Source organism: Syngnathus scovelli, chromosome 14 (assembly GCF_024217435.2).
Source record: "Syngnathus scovelli strain Florida chromosome 14, RoL_Ssco_1.2, whole genome shotgun sequence".
NCBI lineage: Eukaryota > Metazoa > Chordata > Actinopteri > Syngnathiformes > Syngnathidae > Syngnathus > Syngnathus scovelli.
The window spans coordinates 15,021,889-15,045,066 of NC_090860.1; the positions used below are offsets into that span (position 1 = coordinate 15,021,889).

Below are 23,178 nucleotides of genomic sequence, written 5' to 3' on the forward strand. Positions count from 1 at the left end.
TAAATTTTAGTACTAGACTACTTGCTCTGCATTTGGCATTACCCTGAAATGGATTTTTTGTTACAAGTGGAATTGATTGGAAGTGATTCATTGGCCCTCTGAGAGGATTTTTATTCGTTCCCTTTTTGTTTTGAATGCCTCTCTATCGACGGGTATTTCCCCATCCATCCATCTGCTCATCCATCTGCTCATCCATCTGCTCGTCCATCTGCTCATCCATCCATCCATCCATCTGCTCATCCATCTGCTCATCCATCCATCCATCCATCCATCCATCCATCCATCCATCCATCCATCCATCCATCCATCCATCCATCCATCCATCCATCCATCCATCCATCCATCCATCCATCCATCCATCCATCCATCCATCCATCCATCCATCCATCCATCCATCCATCCATCCATCCATCCATCCATCCATCCATCCCGATTCCTGAGACACGCGCTGCACATGAGAACGCCAACGAGGCGCGACTCACAGCCAACGTGTTTCATGACCCGCAGGTGTGCAACCCAGGAGATGGCGTTAAAGGCATGTCAATGTCCATGACCAACGTTCACTCTCAGACAAACGGGCAAAGGTGCAGCGTGACCCCCAGTAACTCCAAGCACGCCTCCATCGGATTGGAGGACCTGTCAAAGAAGAAGAGTGGAGGGAAGGACGCCGCCACCGCCGCCGCCACCACCACCGCCACCGCCACCACCACGCTTTCATCCAACTCGTCCCTACCCGACTGCTCCACAGACACATCTGTTCTCAGCCAGCATTGGACAACACTCGGGGCTGAAGAACAAGTCAAAGTGGGTGAGGAGAGAGCTCGAGCCAGCCTCTCCTCGACCGCCGCCACCAGCTCGCTGGGCAGGCCAAAGCGGAAGCCCGCTCCAAGTAAACCGGGCTCAGCTTGCTCAAACACCTCAGCCGCCCCGGAGAACCTCCCGAGCGCGTGCTCTCGCCCTCCTTCCGCTTCCGCCTCCGCCTCGACCGCCTCTTCCACTCCTCTAGATACGCTCAACACCAACCGCAACAATTCCACCTCACTTAACCAAGGGCAGCCGCCGGCTCCTCCCCCCATTGGCAACCCTCGTCCACTTCCCTCCGTCCGCTATCGGGAAACGCCCATTCTGCGCCGGGCTCCCCGCGCCCGCACCAAGTACCAGACTCTCCCCGTGGAGGAGGGAGGCCGGAGCAGGCCGAGGAGGAGATATTCCCTCAGCGAAGGGGGCTCAAAGACTCTGGCGTACAATCCAGGGAGCGCGCCAAAATTAGGACGCACGGTGCGGGACAAAAGGAGTCGATCCATGAGCGGAATGCTCTTCTCCAAAGATGGGGAGGGGGACTCGAATAGAGGGCGCTGTGATTCGGACTGGATCTTGGAGAGCACGGTTTAAATTGAAACCAGACAACACGTGAGCTATTGTTATTTTGGGTGTGGCGTGCGTCTGTTTGTGGGACTGGAAGCGAAAGTGAGCCTGTGACATCAGTATTTGTGTTCACTTTTGTGTGTGAGCATGGACAAGGAGGAGTCTATTTCTGGGTGACAAATTGTCTTCTTTTGAAGCCTTTTGTTTTTTCAATTTCACAAGCATTTTTTGACACGTTTGTTTCCAAGTCTATCCTTGAGCAAGTGGAGATCTTGCCTTGTCTCGTTGCGTCCTCGACTTGTTCTGTTGGTTCCACTCGATAGCACAAAAGAATACAAGTCAATGGGCTCACCGCATCATTATCACTTGATCTGCAAATACCACGAAAAAGGGAGGGGAAAAAAAAAAGAGAATGAAGATAAATGTCCATCTTTCTAGAGTCGACAGCAAGTGTGTGACCACGCCGTGGCAAGAGATAGCAGTCGGTGCCTTCTTTTGCACAAAAATACTCCAAGCGGAAGTAGCTCTCGGTCGGACAAACGTTTTCACACGGCCTTGTGTTTCTTGGCAAATAGACTGAATATCAAATGGAAACTTTATGGACCTCTTATGAAATTGATATTTTTTAAAAGGAAAAAAAAAGAACATCGAAAAAAACGAAAACAAAGCTTTTCGCTGACGTTGGTATACTTCAGCCTGGGTTGTTGGTCACATGTTACCTACCGCAAAGCTCATGTACAGAAAAAGACAACATGTACTGTGTTGTTATGTTGTGTAAAAGAAAATAAAAAAAAAAAAAAAAAAAAAGGTTGAACTTTTGGAACAACGTAACTTTTCCTGTCACCGCAGTACACAAAAATGATTTTGGAAAGTAGTCTGACTAAAATTTGACACAAAGGTTTATCTTGAGTTTCTCTCCCACTCATTGGGATAAACTGGCCGCTCTGACCACAGCCGTGAAGAAAAGCCACGCGCTTGCTTTGAGCTGTGTGCATATGGTGCCACAGAGCTCAAGGCGGGCAGCGTGACAGCATATTTCACTGGGAGTGAAAAAGGATGCAACGTATTGTGCTGCGTTGCCTTTGAAATGGGAACTGCTAGTCTAAAATGTCATTGTCTTTGCATCTTTCTGCTTCTGCAGACTACAAATGTAAACCAATGGCAATGCCTTGTCACCTATCAGCGTGATTTTCCAGCTAGTTTCAAAATCCATCAGTTCATGGTGCCGGCAGACATCAAGAGAATATTTCCTAAGCAGGCTGAGTCATTCGCAAGTGGCCTCTGAGATGACGGGGGAAACAAATGGTTCCCTTTCTTGAATTTGAGACAATTCAATGGCTTGGTTAGACAGTCACCCTCTCTGTTCTGGCGCGCACACGCATGACCTTCCTCGGACTTGCTTCAGCGCTAAAAGCTCAATGGTAAGAGGTTTTGTAGAAGCACCTCAGCTCTCGTATCATGAAAGTTTCGCCGTCTGTTTTTGTCATGTCAATCGCATTTTGCAATGTCGGCCGACGAGGGCCCGGCGGACGTTATTATATCCAAATTTTGCCCTCTTTATACTCGCTCGGGTGGCGGCCATCACGCACAGGTCGATGCCGTGTGCGCTTTTCGAGCCTCTTGTTTCGAAAACGTATTTGTGCATCAGCTCACCATTTTTTCTCATTGTAGATCATCAGAAACGGTCACAGAAATATAATTGCCCCATTAGAGGATGATTATTATGTGGATTATATGAGAATGACTCATATATATATCTGAACCAGGTTTGTGTTGCCATCATAGAGGCAAGCGTAAGCCATTTACAGGTAGGAGCCATGGATGCATTGTAATGTGCAGAGAGTCTGATGCTTTTTTTTTTTTTTTTGGGCTGCATGCAGACGCATACCAGCAGTTTAAGTGATCATTTCAAACTGTTTTCAGCATTTCATCACCATCAACTTAATACCAAATCTTAAGTGGGCAAATGCCACATGCGATCTAAATCAATATTATTCATCACCGTTTATTTTTTTCTCCTCAATTACTGGTCTGGCCTTGGCTATTGTTGGCATAGCAACATTCCACTTGGTCTAAATGATAGTGCCGTGGCCAATCAAACACAAGCAGTGACCCTGGAGAGACGGCAATAACAAATCAGCTTAAGTGCGAGGGTGGATGAAAGTGTCAGAGCGACCGTTGTGTTGTACACACGTATCACCCACCGTCTCTTGTTGAGCAGATACCTTTGACTCCAGACAGATGGGATCTATTTCTCATTTGTCTAATGCTGCACATTCTCCTTTCTCTGCGTCACCTGTCGCCATCTTCATCTTCTTTAAACTGCAAAGTAATTGACAATCTTTTCCGGTATGTCTTTTGCAACCCTTTTTAATTGGCTCCATAATAATCCATCCATCCATCCATCCATCCATTCATTCTCCGCACCGCTTGTCCCCACTGGAGCCTATCCCAGCAGTCATCGGGCAGCAGGCGCCCCGCCCCGCCCCGCCTGAATTGCTTGCCAGCCAATCGCAGGGCACACCGAGACAAAAAAACATCCGCACTCGCACCTACAGGCAATTTGAAATGCTCATTCGACATGGCCTCATTAGGAGGCTGCAAAATAGCATCCTGCGGGCCCGCATATAGCCCACACACCACAGGTTCGGGAGCGACCACCGTGTTCCATGAGTAGAATTAATTGCACCCACCTGGACACAGCTCTCTTTCCATCTGCTGTGTTCAGAGGCGGAACAAAACTTGAACTCTCTCGATAGAACAGATGTGCATTAGAAACATGGGGTGGCTGGCTCCAGATGAGTTTGTTTTTGGCCTTCTTGATGAAAATGGCTTTCTTCTCGTCCTCCTCAGCTCTCTTTGTTTTTGTCCCTTTTTCTCGGTCCAATCAGGATCTGGCTTTCTTAGAGGTGGAAAAGAAAGATGCTGTTGTTCAAGTACTTGTGGTCTATGAAAAGAGCTCCTGAAAGGGATTCATAAAGTACAACAAACGGGTCTAAACGTTTTGCCTGACTATAAAGTGACTGACTCTGTGAGGCCCATGTGACTTTGATCTGGATTAGAGCCAAAGGGTAATTGACAGACTCGCTAATCCAACGGGCAAGGGGAGAAGGGTCAGCAATCCAAGATTTAACAGTCGATAATTGGCCTATCAGCCCAAAGCTGGAGCTGGGAAGTTTAACGTAAGTGTGTGGGGGGGGAAGGAAAAAAAAATCCACTGGTGACATACGTGCGTGCGTGCGTGCACTGAAACAGTATTGTAAACATTTAATTGAGAGCAAAGTGAGCAGTTGAACACATACCTTTTGATTGGGAGTTCAAGCCACAGCAATACGTATCATCTTAAATCTTCACCCTGGTCTGAGTCAGGAGAGCCGCAATTCCAAGCTGGAAACCAAAGCACGATACTATGTTGAGTGCCAGACTAATGTAATTAAATGTAGGCCAACACACACAAAATGAAATGATTTTTAAGTCTTTGTAACTCGAGAAGTCGAATTGGCTTGTCCCAAAAACGTATTCTACGACTGCTACGATAAAAGAGAAATGTCCCCACAAAAACACAGCGTAATGAAAAATGTTTATTTCAATGCATTTCCAAAAAACAGTGGTTGCGTTCAATACAGTACCGAATGATATTATTTCCATTCAAAGTGTCGAAAGCCCGGCAGCAGTCTAATGAAAATACATTCAGGGGCGGGACGCGCTGCAGTCTGTTGAGAGGGAGAAGGTTAATTGTCGCTACGGTAATTGAAATGTAATGGCCACCTTTAAATCCTTTTCAGCAGGCGGCGGGCGACTCACAATTTGGACATTCATAGCTAAGCTTTTGCCTCCCTTTGCAGATAGAGTTTGGTGCTAATCCGCTGCATTTTGCCGACGTACGGTTGTCGTAGAAGTCAGGAGGACAAGGAGCTGCTCATACAAGCGCGAGTAGTCTTTCTCTTTCAAATAAGAATTTGACTTCATCTCCTGCACCGTCTGCTCCCAGAAGGACATCAACAATCTGGCTGTTCGTTTAGTGACTCCTCATTTCCTGACACTTACCAGGACCTGCTCGGAATCTTAACAAGGGGCAGTGCAGGGCAGGGCAGTGCAGGGCAGGGCAGGGCAGCGCAGGGCAGGGCGGGGAAGGGCAGGGCAGGCAAGAGAGTGAGCGCCATAAAAGGACACTAGCGTGAGACCAAGAAAGCGCTGAATTCATTTCATGCTCTATTGCTAATTGAAAAGATGACGTAATATACTGTATGAAGATGATTGGGGGGGGGAGCCAGATTTGGGCTCTACAAGCATGTACAATTTATTTCATGACCTTTATACACAAACCATTCATAAGCTGACATACCAATCCATATTTATTGGCACATCTCGTTTTCTGTTGACAAACTTTGATTTCATAAACGGGTTTCCATCTATTTTTGAGGCCACAAAGTTTCAATATTCGCCATTTTACTTCTGTCTGTGGGTTGCTGAGTCACCACTGCTCTTCCAGCCCAAATCTGACATTAGCCCCCACAGGAGTGGCACCGATCATTTCTCATCTCCCTCCCAATATCCTTAGCAGATGAAACGTGAGCGAGCGAGCAAGCAGGCAGGCAGGCAGGCAGGCAGCAAAGAGGAGGCGCAGGAACAAAGATGATTAACTGGTTTGAACTTCAACTGATGACAAGCTGCTCCGGTGTGCTTTGCATAATTATACACCATCCTGTCCTGCTCATTCCTTTTGTGTTAGCATTGCAGATTTCTTTCAAACGCATAAGATGCCTAAATGACAGCTTAGTGGAAGCCACTGGCATGCGAGTGACTATGAGTGAGCCCCGTCCGTCACTTCCCTATTGACCTTATCCTCCAGCAGCATACTTGAGAATCGATACAAACGCATTTCAGCTTAAAAGTCCCTGATGTTCCTCCTTTGGGGCTTGACGGCAAAGTATAAATTGCCATGTTAGAGTTGTTTTAGTTTCTTTTACCACGACATACCTCTTCCAGCTCCTTTCCTCTGTCCATCAGCTAGGCCATATCAAGCTATGCACAGTAGAAAAAGTGCAGATTTGCCAATAGCTTCTCGCTTCTAACCCTTAACTTATACCTGAAACAATTGACTCATAATTCCCCCCAGAAATATCTTTGGACAAAATCCTCCGTGTTGCAAAAATATGACCGTATCCACAATTTTTGCTTTGGCACTGCTAAAGGTTGTCAAAAGACCCCATAGCAGATTTAGCAAAATTGCTCCGGCCCAGAGATGGGCCACACTTGCACCTGATGGTCCTTTTGTGGTCCACATCTGGCATCCACAATATGGTCCGCATGAAGGAAGGCCCATACGTATCTCAGCAAAGTTGGATAACCAGAGCTGGGCCTATTCTCGGTCCAAAGTGGAATGCAGGATGCACTTGAACAGCGTCCGTCCGTCCGTCCGTCCGTCTGTCCGTCCATCCGTCCATTCATCCATCCAGCCATCCATCCATCCATATCCATCCATATCCATCTCTTGTGCCCTCTTCAAATCCTCTCTCCTTCTTGCCACTGTCCCTATCAGGAGCCAGATGCAGCCATCTTTGGATTGTGCCATCGATTTGCTGGTGCGTAGCCTCAGAAGTTCCGCCTCACAGCAGCTGAAACGTGCAAACGTGGTGTCAAGCGTAAGTTGAAGGACAATACGAAAGTCATATTTGTTGTCGCAGCGCATCGTCTATACACTATTTTGCTTTCAAATCAGTATCTTGTCAGCGAGCCATGCCATATAAATCTATTATACGAGGGAGGTAAACATTTTGACAATGTTCAGCGCCCGCATGCGATGCTGCTCCAGTGCTCCTTTCTCAGCCCGTGGGGCAAAAAAAAAATCATACAGCCAAAGGATACAAACAGAGAGGAAAAAAAAACGCTTTGTCAGCTTCAAGGCAGGTACTGAGCACAGTAGGAAACCGTCGCAGGTCCTGGGGGAGAGGAAGGCACAATGTTAGGCTCCAGTAGTCAGCAAGAGTGACATTTGTCTGTTAAAAGACAATTGATCATACAATCATGTGGAATATACGTACGTACTAGGTGGGTGGTCTTCCACTATCAACAAAACCCTTTGGGGGTCTTTTTGTCTTTGAATGCAAATTTGGCAGAAATAACATTGAAATGTTGATGCATACATGATGACAGTGTTTCTAGAAATGGAATCAAAGGGAAATAGGAATGAGATCGAAATTGCAAACAGACAGATGAAAGTCAAAAGTTGGAAGGAGGAAGCGTTACACTTGGAGTCCAGCTGCTGAGGAGGGACTGCCCTGCCGCCGGCCCCCCGCCGCTGCCGCCGCCGCCGCCGCCGCATCCAGCACACGCCCACGCTCAGACAAAACACACACACACACACACACGCACAGAGACGCAAGCAGACAGCTATTCTTGCCGATGGCTGACACAGATACTGCAATGCAGAGAGAGATGAGCCAGCCAGCCAGCCAGCCAGCCAGCAACCAAGGGTGGGGGACTGCATGATGCTGCATGCGTGGAGGAAGGGAGCTTTGATTGACAATGAGTCAGCAAAATATTATTATTACAATGAGAGGAGCTATCAAATTTGGAAAGCAGAACTGAAAGGGAAGACCGCCTTTGATTCAGAGTCATAAAATAGAGTGGAAGATACAAGGTTGAACACAATCTGATCCTCGGATTATATTTTTTAGAGTTATAATATGATTCCTGCGTTAACTTCTTCTTCCCTCACAGACATCCTCCTGGCCTCCGCTGTCACTTAGCTCGTTTCTTTGGGCCAATTATTGAGCTAATGACTCCAACCTTTTGTGCGACAATACACTTGGTAACTTGTGTTGGAACTTTGGGCGAGGAACTCGCATGATTTCTGTGCATGTATCGTAGCACAACACTAGCGGTTGACCTCGCGCGTAGTGGCCACGACCTCTAGTTTGTCTGTTGTAGCGTTCAATGTCCATTGAGCCGCACTCTTTAAGAAGTACACGACTAGGCCGCAGGCTTTGGATGTGAAGGCAATGATGTTGTCGCAGCTATTATTTGGCATGGAAGAAAATGTGCTTATTTCTTTAGAATGGTATCATTCGTGCAGGAATGCGGATGCCCGCCCCAAGGGGAGGCTGTCGTGACAAAAGTTAGATCGAGTGCTATTCTGGCTGATGAGATCGATTCTCACATTGGAAATTTGCTCAGCGATGCTTGAAATAAACAAGGCAGGATCAGCCAAGGGATAGGGGTCGCTTGAACCCTCAAGAGGCCCTCTCTTCAAATGTGCGTCATCCATTTAAAACCGAATCTCTCATTTCCTGTAAGGTGGGGATAAGCGCTATAGAAAATGGATGGATGGAATCGACGCATCATAAAAATCACAAACCTCCTGAAACGAGACAGCAAGCACCTCTGTCTGTGGAAAAGCAGCAGCAGCAGCAGCAGCATTTGTATTTCGTTACCACGTCCAGCTCCAACACCATGTCCAGACTGCCTCTGAGTTTTCCGCTCACACTTTACACTTGACCTTACAGCTAGCAGCAGGCGTACAGACAGAGAAATGGGATCATCTGGCTCAAGGATATGATCAATGAATAGACGAGGAGATGGGATCCTCCTCCGCCAGAAGTGGCAGAGCGCTCTGAATTTTGCTTCATGAGGAGCACCCAGTGCGACAGGTAGAACTGCAACCACGCTGTAGGCCACATACACTGGGGCAACAAGTTCACCCCCTAGAAGATACAATACCTTCAAAAGATTCTGTCCGTATTTTTTACACTCGGAGGACCTGCATATAAATGACGTACGATACTGTATCTCATCCAGTGATTACATGCTCTCTTAGAAGGCATTAGGTATCCTCAGTGGTCAGTGCCACTGTAATCGTCATTAGTGATGATAATTCAAAGCCCAAGGGGTCACACCAAAGATGTCCTGTCCAACCACATCCTCGAGAAGCTAATAAAGGGTCACTCCGAGGCAGCTGCTTACATTCTATGTTCATATTTTGCTCTTAGAAACCCGATGAAGACTTTTGCGACCTGAATTTTGCTGGGCGAGTGATTGAGCCACCATTGTTTGACCTCCAATATGAGCAGAAGTGAGCAGGAGAACGTTTGACACGTGGACTGAAGGACTATTCACAGAGATTTCTTTCTCCCGGTTGCTGTGCCACTGCTAAAATGGGAGTAATCCATGATTGCCATCTGCTGGCAAAAAAGGATCTTGTGCTAGCTCGGCTTATTTCTCGTCAGGAGCTTTAGTTGTGCATGAGGTGCGTGTTTTGCTGGCTGTTTGCTTCCAGAATTTCTATGATTTGACTGGTTCTTTTATCACAAACAAATGATTTAGGTTTCGTTACCTGCCGCCTTTCGGCTAACACTTACGAAAAAGAAAGACGACTGACTCGTTGGGTTTCCAAGAATAAAACAGATGTGTTTGAGCAACTCTTGCTTCAGCACGGCAGAACGCTTCGAAATATAGCGGTGACCCTAGTGTCGCAATACTACGTGAACTCGGCAACATTGGACATATCCTGAATTTGAATTTGAGAGTCAACATTTGCATTGCGCACCTCATCAAAATACAACGAATGAGTGACAAGTGAGAAGCACACAATTGTCTGCGGGTTCCAATAACAAACGGGTTGAACAAGAAAGGTGACACTAATACAGTATGGAAAGTACCGCGTACTGTGCATCCCTGTCATTTCCACCGACTCCAAGGCATCAAGGCCTCATAATTGGCGAACGCCTGGGTGCGGCGCTCGTGACGTAAAACCGACGTGCTCGACAGTCCCAACGTGTCAAGCGGGGTACTTAAGAAGCGGTCGGCGGTGGTGCGCATCACGCTCGACGACTGCAAAGGTAAGGTCACGCCGGCTAGCAAGCTCCCGGTGGCGTTGAAAGTGTTCCAATTTGTTGCGCTTGCGCAGATGGCGTTTGGCCTTGGCTCGCTATTCCTCCTGTGCATCCTCATCCAACTCTGGACTGGAGACGTAAGTCACCTGTCAAAAGCGTACGAACAAAATGTGCAAATAGAGACGATGGATGAATTCACTTTGCCACGATTTCTTTTTTTTTCTGCCCTTCTAATTTCTTGGCATTTGTGATGAGCATCAATTGGTTTTATTGGTAACCAGGTGTTTTTCTTCTTCTTGTCAGTGGTGTAAGCCTGTCAGTCGTGCAAAAGGTTGGTAGCCCCATGCCGCTTTTTCCGAGCAGCAAAGGAATTTGCCTGGCCTTTGGTCCAACGCCACCTGTTTTTGCAGCTAACGGCTGCCCGAGAGGCTGGACTCGTCTCGACTGCCGCTGTTTCATCTTTCAGCGCGAGGGGAGAACCTTTGCCGATTCCGAGGTTGGGGAGGCCTGGCGACCGAGTCCTCGAAAGATCCTGTGGCCCACCGTGTCCCAGCGACTTTTTCACCCACTCTGTCTCTTCTCCATCAGAGCATCTGCAACATTCTTGGCGGGAATCTGGTGTCCATCCACAGCAATTTGGAAAATGCGGTCGTTACCGAGCTGGTTTCCCGCGGAGGCGTCACAGGTGCCTTCTGGATTGGACTTCATGATGCAATTGAGGTGAAACGGTGACGGCTACTTAGACACCATACTTGGTGCTCCATGTTCAATTCAGGATACGCGGTATTTGATTGGCCTCAAAATACACGATACCGGTGACACGTTTTTTTTTTTCTTGAGTTGCCGTGAACTCCAATAACCTTGCCTGCAACACATTGCCGAGAGTCTCAAGATGTGACTTTCTGTTCCAGGACGATTCCTTCATCTGGACTGACGGCACCGATGAAGATTTTCGAAATTTTCAGTTTTGGCCGTCAGAGCCCGATAACTCTGGCGAATGCGTCAATGTGTTAGACTCGGGTGAGTGAACACACACACGCCAGTCAAGTTGGCTGAGGAGTGGTAGATGTGGTATTTCCCCCTGTACATATTTCTTCCAGGCGGGGTCTGGGGAGACGACGATTGCACAACAGAGTCACCGTATGTTTGCGCCAAAGATTTGCTGTCCGAGTGGTGACCTGTCAGGCCAGGCAAAATGTTGCTTGCCTGCGTGTGAAGAGCACAACGGTCCTATTATTAAAAGGATTGCATTGGAGTTGCCCGCTCATGACTTTATCGACAATATCGATTGTCTTTCGGCATCCAAAAATGTCCGGGATTTGATGCTTCACTTTAAGACAGAGCCATGTTTTGTTTTCGTTTCGTTTTTTTCCGTTTTTCCTAACCTCACAGCTTAACAACCGAGAAACCCCATAACTGATATTTAGAGGCAATATAGAGAGAAATATACTGACATTTCCAATGCTGCTTTTGTGCATGTGTGTGAAAAAGCCTTCCAGAATGATTGATTTGTTTTGTAAATTGGACATCTTTCTTTTCAAAGTCCATCAAAAGGAGCAAACGTGTCTCTCTTTGTTGAGATGGCTCCCGAGTTATCTCGATTAGATCAGCGTTAAGGGGCAGCGTAGGTAGACCGCAGGGCAGGGCAGGGCAGGGCAGGGCAGGGCAGGGCAGGGCAGGGCAGGGCAGGGCAGGACACGACACGACACGACACGACACGACACTGTGCTCTCCCCCTTCCTGTTCACCCTGCCCGGAGCCTGTGACCATCAACGGGCTCTGTACGGAGGTGGTGCAGACTTGGAGTGTTGCTGGACCACAAACTCGGCTGCTCTGCTCACGCGGACGCTTGAAGCGGTTGGCATCCTTCAACATCTGCAATGTCATGTTGCCAATCTGTTGTGGCAAAGGTCAAGGTCCCGAAAAAATGTGTGTGGCTGCTGTGAGTTGAGGAGTCCTGCGAGCGTGCACCGAGCGGTGACGATCATGACAATGACGTGACGTCGCCTTCACGCACCGTTCCGAGGACATCTGCTCCCTGTTAATCATGACCGCAACTTTCCACTTGTTGTTTCCAATATGCTCGCAGAGACACGCACAGCTGGATGGATGGCTGCGTGTGCGTGCGTGTGTGTGCGTGTGTGTGCAGGGAGGGCGGTTGTGCCAGGAATTATTAACACACATGTTGACATGTGGAGCGCACACTTCCTGTTCTGGCAGAAAAGGGGAAGAAGGTACAGGGCCAGGAACTTTGTAGACAGGCCTGGCCCCGCCCACTGCACATAAAAGGGCCGTCGGGCAAGCAAATGTAGCCCATTCACATCTTCCCTTCGCGACTTTGAATCGGACATCTGCTTTCTGATCTCTCGGAGGACTCGGATGGATTCTTTACGCGTCTTCTTCTTCATCATCTCCACCTGGGGCCTTCTGCCAGGTGACAACACGCCACTGTTGTCACGGTGATACCATCACTCCATATGCACGTATACATATAAATTAGACCTCACTCACCATTAGATGATTATAAACCAGCCTCACCTGAAAACACACCCACTTTGCTTTTAATGAGAAAACGATGCCTCCACATTGACACACTTTCACTTTCACATGCTTCATTTTATTCCATTTTATTTGGAATGTGAGCGTCCTTGCACATTTCTCATCCGATATGCTCCATTCCAATTTCCAAATATTCAAACCTGCATGTCATCCAGGGTACAATTCCTTATTGTTTGAAAATGATCCAAACTTTTTACAATTGGACATTTTTCACCCCAAAAAGCTCCATTCATTTCCAACGGCACATTCAACATTCCGTCGCTCCTCTTTGAAATTGCCACGTGGCAAAAAGTCTAGATTTTCTCCATGAAAACAACATTTAAAAATGAGGATTGATTTGGATTGCACTTTTTTTGGACCAATTCAAAGCATTCCAACTTCAGCTTATGCCTGCCGATTCCAAACTTTCGATTGGTTTTCTATTTCTGCACCATGGCTGTCAAGTCAAGCTGCCCCGCCGCAGCGCTCCTAGCTTCTGTTTGCGCTGGCAAGTTGCAGCAGAAATATTATTATTATTATTCTCATCTCAAAAAGTTCCCAAGTTGGCTCAACTCGTATCTGCAGGCACCGCCGCTCTAGTGTATTTTGGATTCACCTTGGAATTTCACTAAAAGCCTCCATTTCACATTTTCTAGGACACACACACAAATACATATCATGGCAAGCAGAACTCCAATTGGATTGACTTTCTGTTAAGAACAAACACATGAACTTGTGTTTACGTTGTTGTTGTTGTTGTTGTATGTTTGTGCTCGTCTCGTGTCTTTGGCGGAGGCAGGGCCGTGCGCGTGCTTTAACCTGGACACCAGGCGAGCGCAAATCTTCCGAGGCTGGGAGGAGAGCCACTTCGGCTACACCTTACAACAATACAGCGCGCAAGGACGACAGTGGTGAGGAGCACCCGAAACCCCTTCTCCTTTTTCTTCTCCTCGTCGTCTCGTCTGCGTTTTCCATATTTTAGCCGTCGTGGCTCTCGTCTGTCTTTTTTTTTCCCCCCGTTACCATTGTATTCTTCTTTCGGCTGACATCCCGGCAGGGAATGTTGCTCTCCCGCCAAGGAAAATTCCTTGACAGACAGACAGCTGGACTCAATAAGAGGACCTGCGTGTACTCCACGTGGTCACCTTCTTCTTCTTCTTCTTCGTCTCCTTAATAGTGTTCACTGTGACGGGAAGGGCGGCGATGCCCCGCAGTGCATCGTGGGACAACAAGCGCCACTTTTATGAGTAAACAGGAAACGCGATCAGACCTAATTGTCCTTAATGGGCCTAATCGTCCTTAATGATGAGATGCGGTGTCTGACTCACACCCATTTTCGGGAATACACGTACACACGTGTCTTGACATGTGAAGAAGTTGACAATAAAGCAGACTCTGACTTTGACACACATGCAAACAAATGCAAACACGTATGCATGCATGTATGCATGCATGCATGTACGCATGCATGTACGCATGCATGTACGTATGCATGCATGTACGCATGCACGTACGTATGCATGCATTCCCACTCACGCACACAACCAACGACCTCCTCACTTGATCCGTGTGTGTGCAGGCTCCTGGTGGGCGCCCCCCTGGCCTGGACGGACGACCAGCAGACAGGTGACGTCTTCAGGTGTCCCATGGACGACCAAAGCGCTTTGAACTCGGGCAGCGCCTGCAGCCGCCTGCACCTGGGTGAGCAACAGGCCCCGCGGGGCCCGTAGTTCTGCCGCTTATCCTACCATTTGTTGACTCGATGAGCAGGAAACGTATCCGTGGACAACGTGCTAGCGCCGCGCAAAAGCGGGATGAGGTTGGGAATGACGCTCACGGCTGATCACAAGGACGGAAGCTTTGTGGTAAGTGCCACGGTAACCCTCCTCTCACTAACAGCAATGATGTTCCCCGGCCGGGTCGGTGTAAGGCTTATTACGTGAGACATACGTACTTATATGATACGTACGTAGCTATTTTTTTTCATCTGGTTTTTGGTCCCTACTACAACGGTCTGCAGCCACCGGTCCGAGGACCGGTATCAGTCTGCGGACCACTCAGTCACGGGCTATAAAGAAATTCTTTCGGAAAATTCACACCTAGTTTGGACACACCAAGCTGGTCAATCTTCAGACCGCCCTCTTTTGAACTGTCTTGTCCTCCACAAAATGAGCGTTTGGTCACTGGAACGGAATATCACCTAACCGAAGGTGCTAACACACCATCGATGACACGTTAGCATGCTAAGATGATCAAAACAAATCATTCTGACGTGAATTGGCAAGATGCTATGCCGCTACGATGCAACATGGCACAGCGCATGGTGACACGTTTGTGTGGTCAGACGTGCGGCCCGCGCTGGTCTCATGAGTGCGGGAGCTCCGTGTACACATCGGGAGTCTGCACTCACGTGGGAGCCGGCTTCCAAACGCTGGAAACTGTCACGCCCGCATTTCAGAGTAAGTGCGCATGGGTGTGTTGGTCTCTGCGCGGTGTCTGTTTTTCTGCATTTTTACACGCACGCACGTCCGTCTGGTGCGAGTCAGGGTGCGAGACCTTTGTGGACCTGGTGATGCTGGTGGACGGCTCCAACTCCATCTACCCATGGACGGATGTCACAGACTTCCTGGTCAACATTCTGCGCAAGGTTAACATCGGCCCCGGGCAGACGCAGGTCAACCTCCTTGTCCATCCTCTTTGTTTGCCCGCCATCCCGGAGCTTCCTTCTCATCATCATCATCCTCCTTCTTCTCATCATCATTCCCCCTGTCCTTCCCCTTCTTCCTAGTGCTCCTTGTCTTGGTCTCGTCTCCCCTTCCTCCATGCACTTTGGTCTTTTCTGATACCATAACGAGGGCCTGTGGCTGCACAGGTTGGCGTGGTGCAGTATGGCTCCAGGGTGGTTCACGAGTTCCGCCTGGGTGAGCACCAGACAATGGATGAGGTCCTGCAGGCGGTCGCTGACATTAGACAACGAGGAGGGGAGGAGACCCGCACGGCGTTAGCCATCAACATGGCCGGGTTCGTTACTCTCCTTGCGCACCACGTTGCGTCTCTTTGTGTGTTGTGTACCATTTGTGTATTTGTGCGTGCGTGCGTGCGTGCGTGCTTGTGTGTTATCGTTGCTCAGGTCACAGGCATTCAAGCGCGGCGGCCGTTCCGGCGCTCACAAAGTTTTGGTGGTAATCACAGATGGAGAATCTCACGACAGTCCTCAGCTCGATGACGCCGTCACCCGCTGCAAACGCGACAACGTCACCATGTACGCCATCGCGGTGAGGCCCCGAGACAAAACAGTCAATCCAAACACATCAGCACACTATAAACGCAACGTCGTCGTCGTCGTCATCGTCATCATCGTCGTAACGCAACCACAGATGCACAACATCAACCTGTGGGCGGGCAGTTACACACACAGAAACACAACCCAATCAAAAGCGACAGCACCCCCACCATGCTAGCACTTTCCGGGTGTTGGCCAATGCAGAAGCACTTCCTGTGTGACCTCCAACATGGTGGCACTTTCTTGTTTTCAGGTTCTGGGCTACTACAACCGCCGCGGCATCGACCCGTCGGCATTCCTGAAGGAGATCCGCTTCATCGCCAGCGACCCGGACCAGGATCACTTCTTCAACGTGACGGATGAGGCGGCGCTCAAGGACATCGTGGACGCGCTGGGAGAGCGAATCTTCTCACTTGAAGGTAAGCGGTGAACAAAAGTCAGCAGATGAACATCGGCGTGCGTGTCTCCGCCCTCACCAGCCGCTCTTGTGTTTATCAGGAGGCGACGGGCTGGGTCGAGGCTTCGGCCTGCAGATGGCACAAGCAGGATTCTCCTCACACCTCCTGCAGGTGAGTACAAATCATTCCGATGCTGTGATGGATTGCAACATCCACCAGGTTGTGGAACTTAGCCCAAAAGCCGAATCCACTGCTGATGATACTTCCTGCATACCGGTGCGATGCGTCTGTCTGTCTGTCTGTCTGTCTGTCTGTCTGGGAGGCAAAGTGACACGTTCTGGGCGACAATCCAGACGTTTCCTGGACGCAGCCCTTTGCACTGGAATGAAGCGTCTCCACGGCAACGTCCGAAAGATTCCTGAGTTTGGCGCTCATCGGAGGGTGTAGGGTATCGCGCACGTGGAATCGGTCAAGGCGAGCGCCGACGTGGAAAGCAGATGTTGGACGTGCTCCCGGCGTGTGTGAGCCGAGCGGAACGTTTGTCATCCTGCTCCACCGCTCCAGAACATTCCTTTCGCACTTTTCCTAGCGACCCCTACAACAGAAACTTCACGTCATTGGCGTCTGCTTCCCGGTGGATGGCAATCGACATTGCCCCCATCCATCCGTCCGTCCGTCCGTCCGTCCGTCCGTCCGTCCATCCATCCATCCATCCATCCATCCATCCATCCATCCATCCATCCATCCATCCCTACTGGCGCTCTGCAATTGCAGCACACAGAAAACAAAACACTCGCCAGTCAATGGCACAGCACATCGAGAGAAACAATAGTGGTCACCAGCCAATGTCAGGCCGCACACGGACAAACACCCGATTGGTCACTCGGGGCTCCTACGGATTGGGGCCACCAGCATGGCGAATGTTACGACGCCTGTTTTCCACACAGGACGGCCTTCTGCTGGGCGCGGTGGGTGCGTACGACTGGAACGGCGCTGTGCTCAAGCGCAACTCGCGTGGCGGGAGTCTCCTTCCCGACCTGTCGGCGTACGGTGACCAGTTCCCCGAGGAGCTGCGAAACCATGCCGCCTATTTCGGTACAACGCGGCGGTGGCGACGCGAGCGGCTGTCCGGCGCTGACGCTGCCACCTTCCGCAGGGTACTCTCTGGGCTCACTGGTGGGCTGGCACGGCTCGGAGGTGCTGCTTGCCGGAGCGCCCAGGTTCAACCACACTGGCAAGGTTGTCGTCTTCACCTTGGATCCCCGTGCAAACGTCAACGTCCTGCAGGCGCTCGTGGGAGAGCAGGTCTGACTCCGCCCCCGAATGGGACGTCGTCGTCGGAGTCCGAGGAAATCGTGGCATTGTGGCCATTTGGTGTGTGCGTGTGTGCGTGTGTGTGTGTGTGTTCCTCAGATGGGTTCTTACTTTGGCAGTGTGTTGTTGTCAATGGACGTGGACGGCGACGCGCAGAGTGACCTCTTCCTAGTGGCAGCGCCCATGTACTGCAGTCACGATGCGCATGAGATGGGAAAGGTTTACGTCTACAAACTTGGCACACGTTCACAGGTACACACACTTGTCCACACGTTTCCACGTATACACGTACAGACAGCACGTAGCTGTATGCGTGCTTACTGTGGCAGGCTTTGCTGGTGTCGCACGGGGCGCTGCTTCCGTCACCTTCTCTGGATTCCCGCTTTGGCGCAGCACTGGTCCAGATCCCTGACGTGAACGCGGACGGCTATAACGACTTGGCGGTGGGCGCGCCGCTGGAGGATGACCATCAGGGAGCAGTCTACCTGTATCATGGCCACCGTAGGAGCCTTCACATGCGCCACACACAGGTGGGAGGGAGCTGGAACGGAAGCCCATTTTGCAACGCTTACAATTGTGTGCGTGAGATGCATCGTCACGCAAAGGACGATGCCGAATATTCCATGTCCATCCTCAGCGCTTTTCCGCTGCCAGCCTCGACTTGGGACTCAAATACTTTGGGCAAAGTCTTGATGCCGCCAAGAACGGCGACGGCGACGTGAGCGTGGCCATCGGAGCGCTCGGAGCCGCCGTCGTGGTTCGGTTAGTGTGCGCGCAGGCGTGACGTGCGGCGAGACCATGCCCGCCCACCTGCTCTCACCCCTGCACTTCCCCCCCTCAGGTGTCGGCGGGTAGTGCGTCTGGAACCCACGCTAACGTTCGAGCCCGAGAAGGTGAACGTTTTCCACAAGGACTGCTGGAGAGGAGGGAGACCGGTCACTTGCATGGTCGCCAGAGTGTGCCTGCAGCTTCACGACGTGGCCTGCACGCGTGCCGGCGCGGCACGACACGTCGTGGGTATGTGCGGCGTGATGGGGTGCATTCGGCATTTTGTGGGGCAGTTTGGTGTTTGAGGAGTGACGAGAGTACGCCAAGAGAGCAGCTGGGTCTTACGAGTCATCTTTTTTCCACTGCTTATGGCAAACGTTTGACTTTAAAGTGACATCACCTCGTTTGGATGTCAAGTTGACACGTTCACTCTGAAAACATCTGGAGCGCATCAGACGCACACGCACACACACACAGCACATACTGATACACAATCGTGCACAAGCACACACATGCACACAAAGAAAAAAACCTTGTGACTATTAACAGCTGACTCCGCCCATAACTCCACCCCTTCAGCCGTACGTTACCATCTGAATTTGGACGAGAAACGAGTTCCTCGTCGAGCTGTTCTCGACGAACGCGAACGTCTTCAGACGCAAACCATGACCCTGACGACAGGAGGTCAACAATGCCAACGCCACGCCTTCACAGTGCAGGTCGCGTGCACACACGTGCACGTCAACTCGCAAGGCCGCAATGACACAACAGTCTGCCATGTCCTGTGAATAGGACACCATGGATTACAGCCGTCCAATCGCGGTGGGGCTGGAGACGGGGCTATGGGCTTCCGACCACGGGCCCTTGCTGGACCCCGATTGGCCGACCGCACTGAAGGCCGAGGTGAGGTCGACACTCCCCGGATGCTCCTTTGACCCGTCATTAGCATGTTGAAGCTACAACGCTTGTGTGATCGAATGCTAATGGCAAACACAAACAGAGTGAGCAGTAGTATTTAGTTGAACATTTTGATTCAATGACCTGAATATCAAGCTGCTCGGCTCTGTTCTTTCTGTCGCAGCTTCCATTTTGGAACGGTTGCACACATGAAGAAGCCTGCGTTCCAAACCTCATCATTGAGAGTTACACCGACCTCACAAGTGTCCGGTGAGTCACGCACGCACCTACATTGTTGTACACATGCACAGAGTAAAAAGGGTAAACAGCGTTAGTGTGTGTGCGTAGACACTTGTGCGCTTCCTCGGAGGGGTCGTGGCGGCGGGCATGCCGCCAGCAGGGGACGGCGCTGGGTGCCGGCAGCAGCGCGTGGGTGGTAGAGACACGGCGGAGGAGGGTGGCACTCTTCACCCGCCTGGAGAACCACGGAGAGAACGCCTACGGGACATCCGTCCTGCTCTCCACCTCGCCAAACCTGATCTTCGCCGGCTTGGTCGTCAAGGTAACCGAACTTCAGATGGGGTCCGATCAGGTAGCTCTCCGCTGGGAAGGCGGAAAGGAAGAAGGGTTCCCTTCCGGACCGGCAGATTGCTCAAAGGGATTTCTCTGGGCCCACCAGGACCAGTCAGACATGCAAATGGAGTGCTTCCCACAAGAAAACAATCAAAGCAGATGCAACATCAGCGCACCTCTCATGAAGGCCTCGTCTCAGGTATGTCAGGTCAGGACGGGACGGGACCGGACCGGACAGGACAGGACCGGACCGGACCGGACAGGACAGGACAGGACAGGACAGGACAGGACAGGACAGGACAGGACAGGACAGGACAGGACAGGACAGGGGTGACGCTGACCTGTCCCTCCAGTCTATGCACTCACTGACTTTGTCCGGTGACCGGGGTTGATGATGTTCCCGCCCTGATCAAAACCAGACAAATGTTTGTTTTACTCGTCCAGGTATTTTTCCGAGTGGAGTTTGAGTTCAGTTCTTCGGTCTTTTTGGACCACCTTCATATCACTGTGGCAGCCAGCAGGTCAGACCACACATGCACACTCACTCCCTCACTCCCTCACTCCCTCACTCACTCCCTCACTCCCTCACTCCCTCACTCACTCACTCACTCACTCACTCACTCACTCACTCACTCACTCACTCACTCACTCACTCACTCACTCACTCACTCACTCAAATACGAGCGTGTGTGTGTTTCAGTGAAGGCAAAGACGCTTTTCCCGAAGACAACAAAAACGACATCGTCCTCCCTCTCAAATACCAAAGCGAGCTCCTCTTCACCATGTCAGTCATTCATGCGTTCAACATACCCCTGTCGACCAATCGAATGACAGACGGTCTCTCTTATCAGAGATCGACGCCCCTCTCGCTTTGTGATCCAATCAGAAGACGGCAACGACGACGTCTTCCCCACCTTCAACGTCTCCTTCTACGTACGTCAGTCGGATGGCTTTAGTTTTCATTCCCCATGCGATACGCAGATTGCACGTGCCGTTATCGTGATCGTAGTTTTTTTCAATTTACTGTCCACGTCTAGACTGTAAATGCGCGTCTCGCTTTCAGCTGGAGAACCTGTCGTGGTTCCCTGTTGAGGGCGTGACGTTCAGGGCTGACCTTTGGGCCGTGAGTCTCCATGGCAACCGTCTGCTGAGCCTCACCCACTGCGGCTTGGACCGGAACGTGGACGGTGGCCGAGACCGAGACCAGGTGCGTTCCTCAGCCCCGCTCGTCTGGCTGTGGACTCATTTCCGCCTCCGTATCCGCAGGCAGCCGCCTCTTGCGTCCTGACGCAGCCCGCCACGAGCGATCACGCCACGGCCGAGGACCTTACACGCCTGACGCAGATGGTGGGTCTAGTATGTGTGTACAATGTGTGTGTGTGTGTGTGTGTGTGTGTGTATGACTGCGCGTGTCCCCAAATAATGCTGTTTACGTACGTGTATCTGTCCAGAATCAGAGTAACAGTGCGTGCGTGACGGTGCAGTGCATGGTACGGCTTCCCGCCTACAAGCGGGTGAAGTTGACTCTGGGAGGAAGACTCCAGCGAGCAGTCCTGCAAAAGGTCAGTGGCCTCCAGCCTTTTTTCAGCAACTGACCGACAATAGGCACCTCCAAAAATATTGTGCGTGTCTGCCCTTTAGGTGGTCTTCAAGACTCTTGATGTTTTGGTCAGTGCACATGTCCACTTGGATGCCTCCAGTTCTTCCTTCTTGCAGGAGGAGCGTCCAGTCAGACAGGTGAGGCTGCACTACATCTGTAGGCGCAGCTATGGCGCCATCCTTTGTCCAAACTAATTTGAACACACAGGCGATTCAAATAAGGTCAACTGGGTGTGTTTGACGTACGTCACGTCACGCCACGTCACGTCGCGCCACGCCGCGCCACGCATGTGGTGTGCAGTCCATCTCCATTCAGAGCAGATGTTAGGGTGACTTGACACCGTAAAGTAGGCTACCTGAGATTCCAGAAAATGGTGCTTACCTTAAGCACGCTTTCCCGTGTGTGTGATGTTGCGCAGACGGTGGTGGAGCTGACAAAGGAGCGGGCGTCCGAGGCCATCTTGGTGGCTGTTTTCCTGGGCAGTTCAGCTGGAGGCTTTCTCGTGCTCGCTGTCATTGTGCTCGTGCTCTGGAGGGTGCGTACCTCCGTTTGCGCGTGCACGCACACACACACACACACACACACACACACACACACACGCGCGCGCGCGCATTTGTTCACAAATGCGCTTGTGTGTGCAGCTGGGCTTCTTCTCCAGAAAGAGGCGGAATCAGGAGCAGGCCGAGTCAGCAGCTAACGGCAAGCCAGGAGAGGGACTGTGATGATACCATGGCAGCAGCCGCATGCATTGGCATCACGAATGATGTTTCTAGTCTTTGAGATGGGGCGGCGCTTGGGGAGGCCATCTGACCTTACGGCACCACGGCCAGGCCACGCCTCACGTAGTTACTTCTATGAAGATGGCCACTGGGGGGCTCCCTAGTGGCTACTGGCAGCCATATTGGCCACCGATTTCGCTGACGTTCGCAATGACCGTTGAGCTCAGCTCAGCAGTTCATTTTTGCAATGGGCAACTTACCATTCATCTAAATGAGCATTTAAGAAATTTAGAAGAAATAAAGTAAGAAACGTTAGCTTTCATAAGAGTATCGCTTTGCTGGAGTGATTCGCATTGTTGGATTGTGATAACGCAGCCCTAAAGCCAAGCCTGCTTCGTGCTCGTCATTGCAACTCGGAGCCTCCGACATTTCAGCAAAAACAAAACCATCAAGATCACTTTCCGATTGAAGAAAGAAGACCTGTCGTGGCTTACTGTTTGAATTTTTTTTCATAAATCTTTCTACTTTTCAAAATAAAACATATTCTTGTATTGTTGGGGTTATTTATTTATTTATGTATTATTACTTTGGTTTCTATATCTTTGAATGACTTCTAGTTTTATATTTGATATGTTTTTTGTCTTGGGAGTTGTCATTTGAAAAACAAGAACCAAATGTACCGTAGAAATTGTGGGGACATGGAGAGTGAATACGTTCCTTATCTGCGGGGTCACTTTGACCCCGTTCGATGATTAACGTCTCCAAATGAATGATTGAGATTCCTTCATACTTTTAAATGAAGGCAAGTGGGTGAACAGATGATATATTTTCAGTGTTCCGTACAAGCTGTCTGCATGAGTGGGGTCAAGTAAATATAAAGGTAGGGTTG

At 50.3% G+C, this 23,178-nt stretch overlaps 3 protein-coding genes across 4 annotated transcripts in view; all 3 read left to right on the forward strand.

The window, feature by feature from the left end:
* lrfn5a (leucine rich repeat and fibronectin type III domain containing 5a) overlaps positions 1-2,116 on the forward strand; it is a 39,629-nt gene extending 37,513 nt beyond the window's left edge. Inside the window, exon 10 of the mRNA XM_049739702.2 lies at positions 508-2,116. Coding sequence (XP_049595659.1) covers positions 508-1,392 — 885 coding nt within the window. The 3' untranslated portion in view covers positions 1,393-2,116. The remainder of the gene's footprint in view (positions 1-507) is intronic.
* Positions 2,117-2,260: 144 nt separating this feature from the next.
* Positions 2,261-11,666, forward strand: LOC125980493 (galactose-specific lectin nattectin-like). Its single transcript, XM_049739704.2, has 7 exons — positions 2,261-10,205; positions 10,274-10,336; positions 10,503-10,530; positions 10,610-10,695; positions 10,788-10,919; positions 11,111-11,219; positions 11,300-11,666. The coding sequence occupies exons 2-7, from the start codon at positions 10,274-10,276 to the stop codon at positions 11,374-11,376; spliced, it is 495 nt and encodes a 164-aa protein (XP_049595661.1). The 5' UTR covers positions 2,261-10,205; the 3' UTR covers positions 11,377-11,666.
* A 712-nt stretch (positions 11,667-12,378) lies between these two features.
* On the forward strand, positions 12,379-22,840 carry LOC125980491 (integrin alpha-11). 2 transcript variants are annotated; one of them, XM_049739701.2, is made up of 30 exons: positions 12,379-12,633; positions 13,537-13,648; positions 14,317-14,438; positions 14,508-14,602; positions 15,082-15,196; positions 15,284-15,411; positions 15,610-15,758; positions 15,868-16,012; positions 16,274-16,439; positions 16,519-16,589; positions 17,366-17,513; positions 17,575-17,723; positions 17,832-17,984; positions 18,062-18,262; positions 18,370-18,494; positions 18,574-18,749; positions 19,080-19,219; positions 19,293-19,403; positions 19,582-19,667; positions 19,746-19,959; positions 20,077-20,169; positions 20,415-20,491; positions 20,671-20,754; positions 20,822-20,903; positions 21,034-21,177; positions 21,237-21,317; positions 21,422-21,532; positions 21,612-21,707; positions 21,989-22,105; positions 22,212-22,840. In XM_049739701.2, the coding sequence occupies exons 1-30, from the start codon at positions 12,579-12,581 to the stop codon at positions 22,290-22,292; spliced, it is 3,627 nt and encodes a 1,208-aa protein (XP_049595658.1). In that variant the 5' UTR covers positions 12,379-12,578; the 3' UTR covers positions 22,293-22,840. The 2 variants fall into 2 exon arrangements, with proteins under 2 accessions (XP_049595658.1, XP_068509047.1); XM_068652946.1 differs by having other exon boundaries at positions 12,381-12,658.
* The last annotated feature ends 338 nt before the right edge of the window (positions 22,841-23,178 follow it).